Source organism: Lipomyces japonicus (genome assembly GCF_038497905.1).
Source record: "Lipomyces japonicus strain CBS 7319 unplaced genomic scaffold V1514scaffold_55, whole genome shotgun sequence".
Taxonomy (NCBI): Eukaryota; Fungi; Ascomycota; class Lipomycetes; order Lipomycetales; family Lipomycetaceae; genus Lipomyces; species Lipomyces japonicus.
The window spans coordinates 35,226-48,011 of NW_027117867.1; the positions used below are offsets into that span (position 1 = coordinate 35,226).

Below are 12,786 nucleotides of genomic sequence, written 5' to 3' on the forward strand. Positions count from 1 at the left end.
TATATACAAACTTCGACGGTCATAAAAAAAATACTTATACAAATGCAATCCCATGTCATCATGCAACTAATTACCCGAAAGAAAAATAACGAAATAACGCAAAACATTAATATCTTACAAGTAATACCCCATTATATATATATGTTCAATTTAGAGAAAATACTCAATCACGGTCTCTTGTTGTCGAGATTGTTGCTGCCTGTACGCGTCATTCTCCGGAGCAGCATCAAACACGTTAAATTTTCGTTCGCCGGTTTCGCTAACTTCGAGAATCGAAGCCATGTTGCCACATCTATAGCAATAATTCGGTGCTGACCAGACTGTTGATAATCGATCATCAAATAACACCTGATATCCTTGCTCGCACAGTTGATGTGCTCTCAAAATATGTGCCATAGAGTTAACAGCCAAAAATTTCTTTACAATCTCGGCACCAAAAGTATACCCAGCACCCCTGGTTGATATGCCAAAATCATCTCTTTCCGGATCAGGATCAGACCAAACTAAATCAGCCATCGGACCCTCGTGAGGAATTTCCTTAAATCTGTCCACGACTTTAATCTGATCGATTGAATGCACGTTAGGTGATAATCCACCATGAATACAAAAAATGCGATCATCAATTACAACCGATAATGTCAAATAGTCAAACATGTCAGTGAAGTAATACCAGACGTTGGCGTTACCATACTTGGCCTTGCACTCAGTATAAAAGCCATAATTCTGTGATATGCCCCGCGATTCATGATTTCCTCTTACAAGATATATTCTTTGCGGATAACGAAGTTTCAGGCATGTTAAAAGTGACATGGTTTCAATGCTAAAGTATCCGCGATCGACATAGTCTCCTGTTATCCAAACCCATTAGATGCAAAATCATATATTTTCATATGTAATAACCCACCCAAAAACAAATAGTTTGTATCTGGCGGGAAACCGCCAACTTTGAAGAGTTCTAATAAATCAAAAAATTGGCTATCGTGAGCACAAAACAAGAATTAGTTCATAAAACTCTCTCTAGTTATTGTACAAAATTTGTCATAATGCATAAAACATACCCATGGATATCGCCAACTACAGATACCGGCGCCTTTATGTGAATCACATTACTCTCCGTAACAAAAAGTTCTTTTGCTTTTGAACATAGAGCCTCAACCACAGATTCAGCAAGCAGTTCCCTGTTGTACAAGCGCTCGATACAGTTATCGAGATTTATCGTGCCACCACTACCTGAGCCATTGCGTAAGTCAAATACTGGCCAGTACTTGTCCGATTCAATTAAAAAAAAAATCAACTTACTTATCAAACCCGGCATGGCCGGTAGTTTATAAAAATTACAAGCTAACAGTCCTCACAAAGACTTCGAGCCACGAGTCCGCTACTGTCGAATGCTCAATCGTTCCAAAGTAACAACGCGCCAGACAAAAGCAAGATGAGCGAATAGCACAATCAAACACAGACCAAGAAAATCAATGACCACAATACAGCAATCCTTCTCTGTTTATCTACCTGGATGTTAGTCTGTATATCAGTTTTTATTTAGATTATAACTTGTTTATTTCCAGGACGTCATGGCTGTGATATAAACCGCAACATGTAAAAGTTACCCGCCCTATCCAGTAGTTTACTCCTTTCTTTTCCCTTTATTCTTTGTTTATTCTTTATCGCTTTTCTGAACCAATCTTTCATTTTGGGTTTTTTTTTGCTATCACTTGCAGCCAATTGTACTTAAACTGCTTTGTTTTTAAAGAGTTAAAGATATGAGTGGTTATTACGATCCACGACGATCGCCGTCGCCCGGAAGGCAGGATCCTTACGCGTCTTATTGGAACAAGCCGCCAACCCAGCAGCAACCACAACCATCTAACGGAAGGCCGGTGCAAATTTCACAATCTAGTTCTTTATCTCAAATTGGTTACGATCGATCGGTGTACCCGGATGAGCGCCAGGCATTCCCGGCAGATCGAACCTCATACGCTCCTGAAAGGTATTCGCCTAACGTGCCGTATGACGATCGATCTGGTCGCTACGTGGCCGATGAACGTGCATATCGTTCGCCACAGGCTCATCAAATTACGCAAGGTTATTTTGATAGACACGAACGGAATAATGATCCATATACACTACAGGCATCATATGGTGCCGGTCGGCGGTCAGAGCATCCATACCCTGGACAGTATGCTCCACCTCCGCCAGCCCCACTTTCGCAGCAACAGCTTCCGGATGCTTATTCTAGGCAAAGAGAGTATGGTTACAGACCTTCTGAGCAATGGAGCTCACAGCCACAACCAGGCCCCCCTCTTTCTTTTTCTTCTTCAGCTGCTCCAATTCCTCAATCCAGTTCATACAATTCTCAGCCATACCAACGGCGGGAACGTCCGCCTGATAGAATCCCATATGGATCCAGTTACCCTACTACCTCTGTTCAGAATCCTTACGGCGCGCCTCCAAAACCAACTTCTAATGATCAATAGTAAGAATTGAATTATTTACAAAAGATACCTGAGGTCAAAAACCCACTTCCCACTAACCTCCGTTCTTAATATTAGCTGGCCAAGGACTGCAAGGCAAAGGTCAGTGTCACCTGAACGCCGATCTCAGTATCCACCTGATCCTCCATACCAACCTGCACATACTCCTAATGAGCATAATCGTCGTGCGCCTCCCCTTCCTCCTCAATCAACTTCTGCTCCTCAACCAGCAGCTGCAGCTCGTGGACGGCAGAAATATGTTCCTCCTTCCCAACCAACCGGCAGGCCGGTTGCTGTGTCAGCGAATGAAGCGCCGAAAGCTTATGCCCCTCTCACTTATTCCGTGCCTGGACCTACGAGAGGAATAAGGGCAGAAGACTTTAATAATGACACTCCGTTGCCTATATATCGTATGTATATTTTTTTATATTTTATTATTTGATTTTAATTTTTTATTTCAGCATTTCGGCCACCCCAGGAAATGGACAAGCCACTTGGTGCTACGTTTGCGGATTCAGAATCCATCAAGGCTGGCACGCCACGGAAATTGAGATCTGGGGAAAAGAAACTACGCGATCCGGCTGATGAATTGGTAGAAAAGAATGCCAAGGCCAGAGCGAATTATGATTCTCCGGCTCCTCGCAAGCAATCTGGCATGCTTCCCATTGGCCCACCAAAATCTAAGGATGATCCTTTATCATTGGAGAGGATATTAAAACGCATGAGAGATCCCGATGACTTGGCAGATGGAGGGGCCAAGAAGCAACATTTGGAAGAAGTTGACCGTACGTTGTCAGACTTGGTTCGAAATTCATCAGACGGTCGCAGCTCGGAAGAAAACGCAGAGAATTTGTTAAGAATTGTGGAAAACACGTTGGCACAGATTCGAGGTGGTGGTAATAACGGCAATAGTGTTGGATCTCATGAGAAGGCTGTGAGGAATGACGAGTCATGATATCATGTTACCCTTCCTTTTTTTTTTTTTTTCCAAATTTGCAAGGAAGATTGGGAGATTTGAATTATTATGAAAAAAAATATGTAACTTACTTTTTTTTGTTTAGTTAGATACCATTATATGTATTACAAAATATGCTTCGATTTTTACAGAAACCCTGCCGCATCCACTTAGTTGTTTCTTTAAATGTACAATACTCTTATGTGGCAAAGTGTGACAAAGACAACAAACGGTATACATTAACTAAATTTGATATCTTTTTTTATATATAGTAATACAAAACCTATGCTGTTCCTCCAGCATCCTGTAAACACGTGGCATGATAGATCTTGCTGTTCGGTCCTTCTTGCGCGTTCATCCATACCCAATCCTCAGCCTTGTCATGCCAAACACTTTTAAATTTCTCTTTACAAATCGGGCACGGCGCGTTCAAAATGGCTCCGTCTGTGGACACCAATATGTATCGGTTTGAAACGTCTTCTTTTTGCCCGCTGCCATCTTGCCCATTAGCACCACCGCTTCCGAACCCGGACCCATCCGAACCATCAAACTCAATGTCAACCACGTCCACGTCAGTATGCTTGATCCACGCGTCCTGGTCTAAATACCAACTTCTACTCTGTCCCCTCACGTCGTCTCGTAATTTTTTGTTCACCCGGAAATGCCAGTCCAAGTGCGCATCCCTGATCTTGCGATCCCGTTCCGTGTCAGCAAAACGGCGGCCGCAAGTGCTGCATTGCAACGGCAGGGAGTCATATAACAACGCGGACAGGTCTGATCGATGTTGTTGCAAAAACTTGGTTGATAATGTAATGTTGGAACTTAAAATTATTTGATTGGCAGTACTATTCAGTATTGTCATTGCTACGGACGGTGGCTTGGGCGGTGCAGGTGCGGACGAACCTGATATTAGCCCGGCTGACATTAATGATGCAAAAAGGGATGACGCATCGGGAACGACGGCGCCAACATTTGGAACTGCAGGTTGAGAATTGAATTGTGACTGTTGGAAAGGTAGTGTTGTTGGTGACTGAGAGTCTTGCGATTGTGCCAATGCTTGTGCTACTGACGTGAGTAAATCAGGTTGTATTACGGGCACCCCAGATGACGGCAATGAAGATGAATGAAACGTCGATATCGATGGTTTTGATGACATCCAAGTCTGCGGTAACTGTGGTAGTTGTTGAGATGAACCGATGCTGGAAATGCTTGGTTCGTTCCAAGCTCGCTTCGGTGCCGGACTGGTCACAGCCGGAATCTGTCCGTCGTCTGCCTTCCGTTTGCTACCACGACGTAATTCAGAACTTAAAACTTGAAGTCGTTCTTGAATGGCTTGTAATTGAAACTGGGGTAAAGAAGATGTTAATAGGATCGCGTTCAGTTGACTGAGTGCCTCATGTTGGGTTTGACATTCGACGTCTAACGGATTCTCGCGCAGTTTTAGAGACGTGAGATGAATCAGGTCTGAAATCTCCGAAATGAGACCGGCAGAGGTTAAAGGTGCTCCTACGTTACTGACGAAGCCTCTTGACGTTGGTTGAGGCAGGTCGTTCGCGTAGCGCAAACTATCGATATTATTGTTAGCATACGACGAATAATCGCTGCCACCAATGCCGTTTCCATTGCCACTGATGGTAGGCTGCAAAGGTACGGATTGCCTGTCTGGCAAAGAATATGGAATGGCATGTTGCCCCGGAGGAGTAGGAACATGTGGCCGCTGCAAACTGGAATTGGAATACGTCACCGGAACCGGTGAATTTCGTGCTGCCACGTCGTTAAACGCAGCTCGAGCTTTTTGCAAATAATTATCTATTCGTCGTATCGGTTCAGATGAAAAAAGATTTTGACCTGAAGCAGTAGGTTGTTTCCAAGTATGAAATAGTTCATGCATTTTGCGCCTTATTGGATCATTGACCAACGTATACGCATCTGTAAACGTGCGGTATAAATTACGTCCAAACAATAATGTGTAAGGACTACCAATGTTTTTGCAAATTGAATCCAATAAATATAATGCCGGAAGTTTTGCAGATGGTGAACACTGTATCATGTTAGTAAAAACCTTCGTACAGCAAAACATGGTTGGTATCAAATAAAGATTTATCCAGCTTTCCCTTCTCTTCTCTTTTCTTTACGTTGCTATCACGACCTTTTTCTTTTTCTTTTTCTTTTTTGCTTTATCTAGTTACACATACAAAACCATCACTAACACATACATCTCATATAGATTTACATTATTGCCTTCAAATAAGACAATTTCTTGCAGATCATTCGACTCCATCTCGCAAATACGTTGAAGCCAAAGTGACCAAAATCTAACCACTTTGCGGACCACATGTTTTAATAGTAAAAAAAAAACAGGACAATAAAAGGCTGGAAAAGGCTAGAAAAGAGAAAAAAGAAAAGCAGAGATTGGGTATTACTTGTTTAAACAGGCAAAATTGAAAGGAATCGCAAGAGCAACTTACTTTGCTGATATGTTCTTCAATAGCCCGGGTAATAACTTCAGCGGCTTGAATGTTCTCTTGCGCAATGATTGTAAGGTTAGTGATTATAGGCCGTGAGTTAAAACTTAGCTCCTCGAGAGAGACGATATAATCTTGACGAATAGCATTCAACTCGACTTGCGAAACCATTTTCTTTTAAGCAACAAGGCACACGCTGCGTGGCAACGCCAGAAGTGAGAACAATGACAAACTTGTGGCGCAAATTTTCAGAAACTGGACGCTGCTGAATTTAATGACAAACTTTGAGAATGTCCTTTCAAAAAGAAGAAAAAAAATGCCCAAAATCGAAATTAAAATAAGTGTAAGAAAAAATCAAACAAGAAAAACAGAATCCACACGCCCCACCGTGACTAATGAAAAAACCAGAGACCGATGTTTATTGTAGAAGTACGATCAAAGACCGCACGAGATAAACAATTTTTTTTAAAAAAAAGAAAATGTAATAAGCAAATTGCTCAAATTAAAAAATCTTGCCACTTGATGTGCAAGCTGATCACTGGTTTGCAAAAAAACGAATAAAATACAAGCAAACTTTAGTCCTCCGAAAAAAAAATCAATAACGAGCTCTCTCCGTAATACCGCAATATTTTATTAAAAAAATCTCAAAAGAGAGAATCAAGCCTTCCACGTTTTGATCCGGTTTATAATGGTGGAAGAATGGGATCGATCGAAGTGTGATTCTATCAAGTGGCTGGGCTGAGACGAAAAGGAAAAGAGAAGGTTTGTCTGTATCAATTATTTTGCGTAATGTTCTCTAACAATATGTGCACGTGATATAAATATTACTAATCAATTAAATACGTGATAAAGTAAGCCGTCGCTATAAGAAGCCTACCTTAGTAATTAGAAGATTTTGTGTTATTAAAAGATCTTACAAATATTTTAAGAATCTTACTTATCAAGAAAGTCTTTTGCTGGGAGGATTGTCATTAGCATCATGCAGAATCAAGAATTAATTCTAAGACTACAGAATACTTAAATAGTAATTATGGATGTTTATTATTATATTTAACTAACATTACTTGGTAATATATTATTTGATTATTTAAAGTAATCAACCTTCATTTCACAACCATCTTTACTTTAGATTCATTTTAATTATAGTGGCGCCCAATTAATAATCAAAATGATTACATTGGTTAAAAAACATGCATTATGCCAAAGAAAGAAAGACAAGCCTCATGCATCACAACAAGAGTTTCGCGAGTGGTTTCAAAATAAATTTAATCATGTGCTTGCATCTGGTGAGATTTCTTTCTAAAGATTTCTAAAGAAACAAAAGCTTAGATGATCTCATGAATGTTTCTAAAAACGTTAAAAGCGATCTCAGGAGAACTGGAGAGAACTTGAGAATGTCTTGTTCCAATAGGTTGAATATGTTCATAAAAAGGTGATCGTTAGTTCTGCTGTTTTAAAATTAAAGGCGAAAGAATTCTGGAATAAGATATCGACATATAAGGAGTAATGGTTGGTTGACTGCAAAACTTCCAACAGCGCAAGTCAGTCAAGATGCACATGCAGCATGGTGAAGAGAGGAGCGTTCTTTGTCATGCCAATGTACAAATGTAGAAGATACGAGATTGATTTCAATTAAAATGGCTCTTGAAGCCCATGAAATGCTGCAGTTGTTTGGCGAACAACAGAAAGATTCTATATAAAGTGCTCTCTGTAAACATTACAGCTTTTTTATGCATAACTAGCAAAACTGAATAATTTGTCGGGTAACTTCGTATATAATAAGAACTCGGTATAAGAAACAAATATTTGTCCCAGCTTTATCTTACTATGACTGACTATAGCTGTATTAGTTATACGAAAAAGCCTGAAGTTTTACGAATAACTTACAGTTAATGGATTGACTATACCGTAATCGCATCAAACCCTAGCCTTTGTTTGCTTCCCGAGCAGGACTTTAAGTGCTCAATTTTTTTGCGTTTATACTGTTTACTACGGAATATTCGCATATCGTGTCCACCCCCTACAGTTTACCGCTTCAAAAGACTACAATCTCATCAGATTGAACAGCATCAGCCATCTAAGATGAGTGTTTGATGACGTTAAGTGGATTTGATTTTTCGTCATATCCGAAAAATTGCGACTTTCAAAGAATTTTTGCAAAACTACAGATTGTACCGCACCAGGCTAAACTTTGAATGAAATGGGGTTAAACCCATTTTACGAACACTGCCAATATATGTATATATATAATCCTGTACAATTGCTGCAAATAGTTCACGCCCCGTTGTTTAATTGTTGATAAAAATGGAAAAGCTTGAAGCCATCATTTGATTCATCCTCTAATACTAACTTACTGCCTCTTGTTTAATATAGTAATCATTAATCAATCCATAAGACCATGTAAAACAAAACTACTGTATAGAACATTTTTCGTATGTAATAATAGGTCTATAAAGCAGCGTAAAATTTTAATTTATGTTAGAATAACATAAACATTACGTACCTAGTACCAATCGTTGTTTTACGGTGGAAAAAATATAGACCGACCACGGGTTTTTCCGGGATCCGATTCATCCCATGTACTGGTGAAAAAAAATCTTATTCGGACATGTTTCATTTGAATCGTCGAAGTCAAACATGACTGACTACATCAGGTAGCTCACCAGATAGACATGACAAAAATATTCTATTTCTTAGTTCAATTATGAAGACCTGAATGTTATTTTCATTTAAATTTAGCTTTTAATGCGGATATTCAAATATTTCAGCTTCTCTTTATATACTTCGCTGCTCAAAGCAAAATGATTTATAATTTTTTTACAATTGTTCCGTATGCTTGAATACCCAGTGAGTTATATTTGCCATAACTATACTGTATCACGTTGAGTTTAGCAATATGACCCTTTGCTGATCAAGGAGAATGACTGATGCATACTTAAATACCATCCATTTTCCATCAACATGATATCAACTCCTCCATAATAATTAGATATGTCGGATATTGTTATTGAAACCAAAGGCGGAAAAGTGTCTAAGAAATCAACTTCAAAGTCAGACTATGAAGATGATTATTCCGAGACCTACGATAATAACGTCAATGGGAAACTAAACATTCACAAGGATTGGCCAACTTTGGCAGCCCATCCCCCCAAAAAATATTTTTTTTGGAACTTTAATGGCCCGGCAGGTGTTGACTTAGATGGCATTGCCACACAACCATCAGTATATGACGATCCTGAAAAGGCTAGAGCATATCAGCCCATCCCTGAGTATGAAAATATTCACAGATTTGATCCGTTAGCAAGATGGACATGGAGGGAGGAAGTGGTAAGAAATTCAAATATTAAAATTGTGCATTGAACTTTTTTTCTGATCATTTGCAGAAACTCGTGCGAAAGATCGATCTGAGAATTATGCTATGGGTTGGTATAATGTTTATGGCCCTTCAACTTGATCGCGGTAATATTTCACAAGCGCTAGCAGATAACATGCTTACTGATCTTGGATTTTCGACTGATACTTATAATGCCGCCAATTCGATTTTCAGGGCAGTTTTTTTGGTTTCAGAAGTACCTTCGCAACTTATTTCAAAAAAACTTGGGCCAGATATATGGATTCCTATTCAAATGCTTTGTTGGTCTGGAGCTGCGATGGCCCAATATGCTATAAAATCTAAGGGATCGTTTTATGCTACTCGCGCACTTCTCGGTGCTTTTGAAGGTGGATTTATTGCAGATGTTTCTTTATATTTGTCATACTTTTACACGACAGTCGAGCTTCCCATCCGATTTGCTTATTTCTACGTTGCATTTACTCTTGCCCAAATTTCAGCTGCTTTTATGGGATTTGGAATTCTTCATATGAGTGGCATTAATGGAAAGGAGGGCTGGAGATGGATGTTTCTTATCGAAGGAGCAATTACAGGATTTGTTGGATTATGGGCAGCCATTTTGATGCCTCCGGCTCCAACCAAGACTGCATCGTGGTTTAAGGTAAAAATGGTTGGTTTACACCTCGGGAAGAAGTTATTATGGTAAATCGAGTTTTACGGGATGACCCATCAAAAGGTGGCATGCATAACAGGCAAGCGTTAAATTGGCAAGAAATTTGGAAATCATTGACTGATTATGATCTCTGGCCGATTTATATGCTTGGAATGGTCTGGTGGATTCCGGTTATTCCTGTTGATACATATATGACGCTTACCTTAAGAGGTCTTGGGTTTTCAACATTTCAATCCATTTTAATGGTGCTGCCAGAGCAAATTCTTCAACTCTTAACTCTTCTTTTAATTACATATGCTGCTCAAACATGGGACAATAGTCGATGTTATTTGGGCATGTTTTCACAAGCATGGGCTTTGGCATGTTTAATTCCATTAAGAATTTTCACCGAACAGACTTCAAAATGGTCTAAATATGGAGTTTTAACAGTTTTATTGGGTTATCCCTCGAACGTGGCTATTCATCTGGGTTGGACATCTCGAAATTCTAATTCCGTGAGAACTCGAACCTTATCAGCAGCTCTATATAACATGTTTAATCAATTAAGTGTTATAATAGCAGCTAATATTTACAGGACTGATGACAAGCCATTATATCACCGAGGTAATCAGGTACTTGTTGGCGTTGCTAGTATGAATATTGCTCTTTGTGTTTTTGTGAAGATATATTATGTGTATCAGAATAAGCAGAGAGATGCTAAATGGGATTCGTTAACCCCTGAACAGCAAGATGAATATAGAGTCACAACAAAAGATGAAGGCTCGAGAAGGCTAGACTTTAGATTTGGACATTGATGTATCAGTAATGGTGCGGTATGGAATTATAACAGAAGCGTGTGACGGTAAACTAAAAACTTGTTTCTTATTCACATAGGCAAAACACATCTATATGTAATTCTATTTTTCATAATCAAATGTATTAGCACGTGATTCCATGGATTCCATAAGTGCACTTTTAGTTATATAACCGATGTATAACGAGCGAGCCGTCCCAACGAGCGAGACGTTTTCCCGCTATTCCACCACACAAGCAACATTTCTCTGTCAACAAAAATGGAATCGTTCTCAATTGAAAGTCGTTCATTATTGGCTCTTAAGGCTATCTAAATGGATGAAAAATTATGCATTGCAAAGGCTGCCAAAATCTATGGGGTTTTAAAATCAACCCTCGTCCCCGACCCCGACCCCGACCCCTGCGCCAATGTTTACCTCGACGATATTTTGATCTTTTCCGAGTCTGAAAGAGATCATATCGCTGACGTGCGCGCAATTTCGAAATGCCTGATTGATAATGGCTTATATGTCAAAGGTGAAAGAGTGAATTTCATGTTTCGCGCACCGATTTCCTGGGGGTTTCGCTATTTGATGAGGGTGTGTTAATGAATGATAAGAAGGTTAAAGTCATCCTTCAATGGAAAAGCCCGACAACCAAAAAGGCTTTACAGCGATTCCTAGGTTTTGCCAATTATTACAGACAATTTATCCCAAAGTACGCCTACCTCACACAACCAATGTCGAAGCTATTGAAGAAGGATGCCGGCAACCTTTACATGGTCTGAGGAGATTGAAAACGCTTTTCAAACTCTAAAAAAGTGGTTTATATCGGCACCCATCTTAGAAGCATTACAAGCATGGAGGCATTATGTTCTTTGTACTCAGTCACTAGTCGAGATTTTACTGATCACAAGAACCTAGAATACTTCACAGCAAGTAATTTCAATAATAATAGATGGAAGTATATTGATAAGATCGTCTTCGTTTTGTATCTGCCTCAAGCCGAGAGCCTCAGCCTCCAAGAGGCTGCTCCAAGAGGCTGCTCAGTCCGGTTTCTGTGATTAACAGTCAGGGATAAGAAACCGGATCTAAGAAAATTAGGAAGAGCAATAAAAGATAAATATAGAACTTTCATTCAATATCCCGCTGTTAGTGTAACTGATAAGTCTGAAGGGAACAAGTAAAAATATTTTAGATAAGGCCTAAAAAGGTCACGATTCTGTAATGCAAGCACGACAATCTTAATCCAAGATCACATATTGCAATTCTGGTGGCATGGATAATGACCTGACCAGCGGTGGGCCAAGAAATGAAAGGTCTGTCTCTGGCGCCAGTGAACTAAACAGGTTAACAACCGAGATCATAACTGCTAGCTGATATTACACTTATCCAATAAATTACAAATTCCGATATAGTATAATGACCATATGTATTTATTATTATATCTTTTGAATAGAAACCGCTTAAATCTGGGATTGTCATTAATGATAACGACGCTACGTGTACACTTTAACATGTAAATAGCCAGTTGCATTTATTCTGGATAGCTTTGACATCGAGACTCAACTGTTCAATCTCAACACATAATTCCAACTTGGCAACCTCGAGAATTGGCGAGCTCGTCTGGTTCCACCAGCATATCTAATATTCGCCCTCAATATGCATCTCTTTACCTTACTTTCTGATTATTTCGCTTGCTACATCGTTCCTGAAATCTAGTGAAGACGTTAATCTCCGTGTTTTGACAACACAAATACAGGTAGCATGGACCTTGATAAGTGGACTGATGTCACTTGGTCCGAATTTTGTCAAACTGGCCCAAGACTTATTCGTCGCTCCTTGCAGGTTTTGCCTGACAATGACGATGGCGCTTATCAACCAGACAAAGATCGCAATAACGATTTCAACATATTTATGGAGGAAGAGAAGAATTTGATGGACACTGAATGATATTGCTGAGCGGTATGCCATCAACTAATTGATTTAGTAACACCAAGGACCCTGGACGACATACTGGCTTGCATGGTCTGGATTTTACTAATATTGCCAAATTTTTCGATACTGAAAGTGACTAGTCAAATTTGATTCTTTTAAACGTGGAAACAGGTAACGACGTTT

The 12,786-nt window shown here is 39.6% G+C and overlaps 4 protein-coding genes across 4 annotated transcripts; 2 read left to right on the top strand and 2 right to left on the bottom strand.

Moving 5' to 3' along the window:
- Positions 1 to 150: 150 nt before the first annotated feature.
- V1514DRAFT_348912 (Metallo-dependent phosphatase-like protein) lies at positions 151 to 1,315 on the bottom strand (the record flags this gene model as incomplete). Its single annotated transcript, XM_066929351.1, has 4 exons — positions 151 to 848; positions 905 to 975; positions 1,059 to 1,230; positions 1,300 to 1,315. The coding sequence occupies 4 exons, from the start codon at positions 1,313 to 1,315 to the stop codon at positions 151 to 153; spliced, it is 957 nt and encodes a 318-aa protein (XP_066781285.1).
- Positions 1,316 to 1,675: 360 nt separating this feature from the next.
- On the top strand, positions 1,676 to 3,726 carry V1514DRAFT_354352 (uncharacterized protein). Its single transcript, XM_066929586.1, has 3 exons — positions 1,676 to 2,473; positions 2,550 to 2,881; positions 2,933 to 3,726. The coding sequence occupies exons 1-3, from the start codon at positions 1,761 to 1,763 to the stop codon at positions 3,424 to 3,426; spliced, it is 1,539 nt and encodes a 512-aa protein (XP_066781286.1). The 5' UTR covers positions 1,676 to 1,760; the 3' UTR covers positions 3,427 to 3,726.
- V1514DRAFT_183383 (uncharacterized protein) lies at positions 3,568 to 6,274 on the bottom strand. Its single transcript, XM_066924604.1, has 2 exons — positions 5,895 to 6,274; positions 3,568 to 5,467 (listed from the first exon to the last, which is right to left on the bottom strand). Exons 1-2 carry the CDS (start codon positions 6,060 to 6,062, stop codon positions 3,710 to 3,712), a joined length of 1,926 nt encoding a protein of 641 aa, XP_066781287.1. The 5' UTR covers positions 6,063 to 6,274; the 3' UTR covers positions 3,568 to 3,709.
- A 2,178-nt stretch (positions 6,275 to 8,452) lies between these two features.
- On the top strand, positions 8,453 to 10,689 carry V1514DRAFT_364527 (major facilitator superfamily domain-containing protein; the record flags this gene model as incomplete). The annotated part of the gene is made up of 3 exons (XM_066929788.1): positions 8,453 to 9,218; positions 9,275 to 9,896; positions 9,917 to 10,689. Exons 1-3 carry the CDS (start codon positions 8,883 to 8,885, stop codon positions 10,687 to 10,689), a joined length of 1,731 nt encoding a protein of 576 aa, XP_066781288.1. The 5' UTR covers positions 8,453 to 8,882.
- Between the last annotated feature and the right edge of the window lie 2,097 nt (positions 10,690 to 12,786).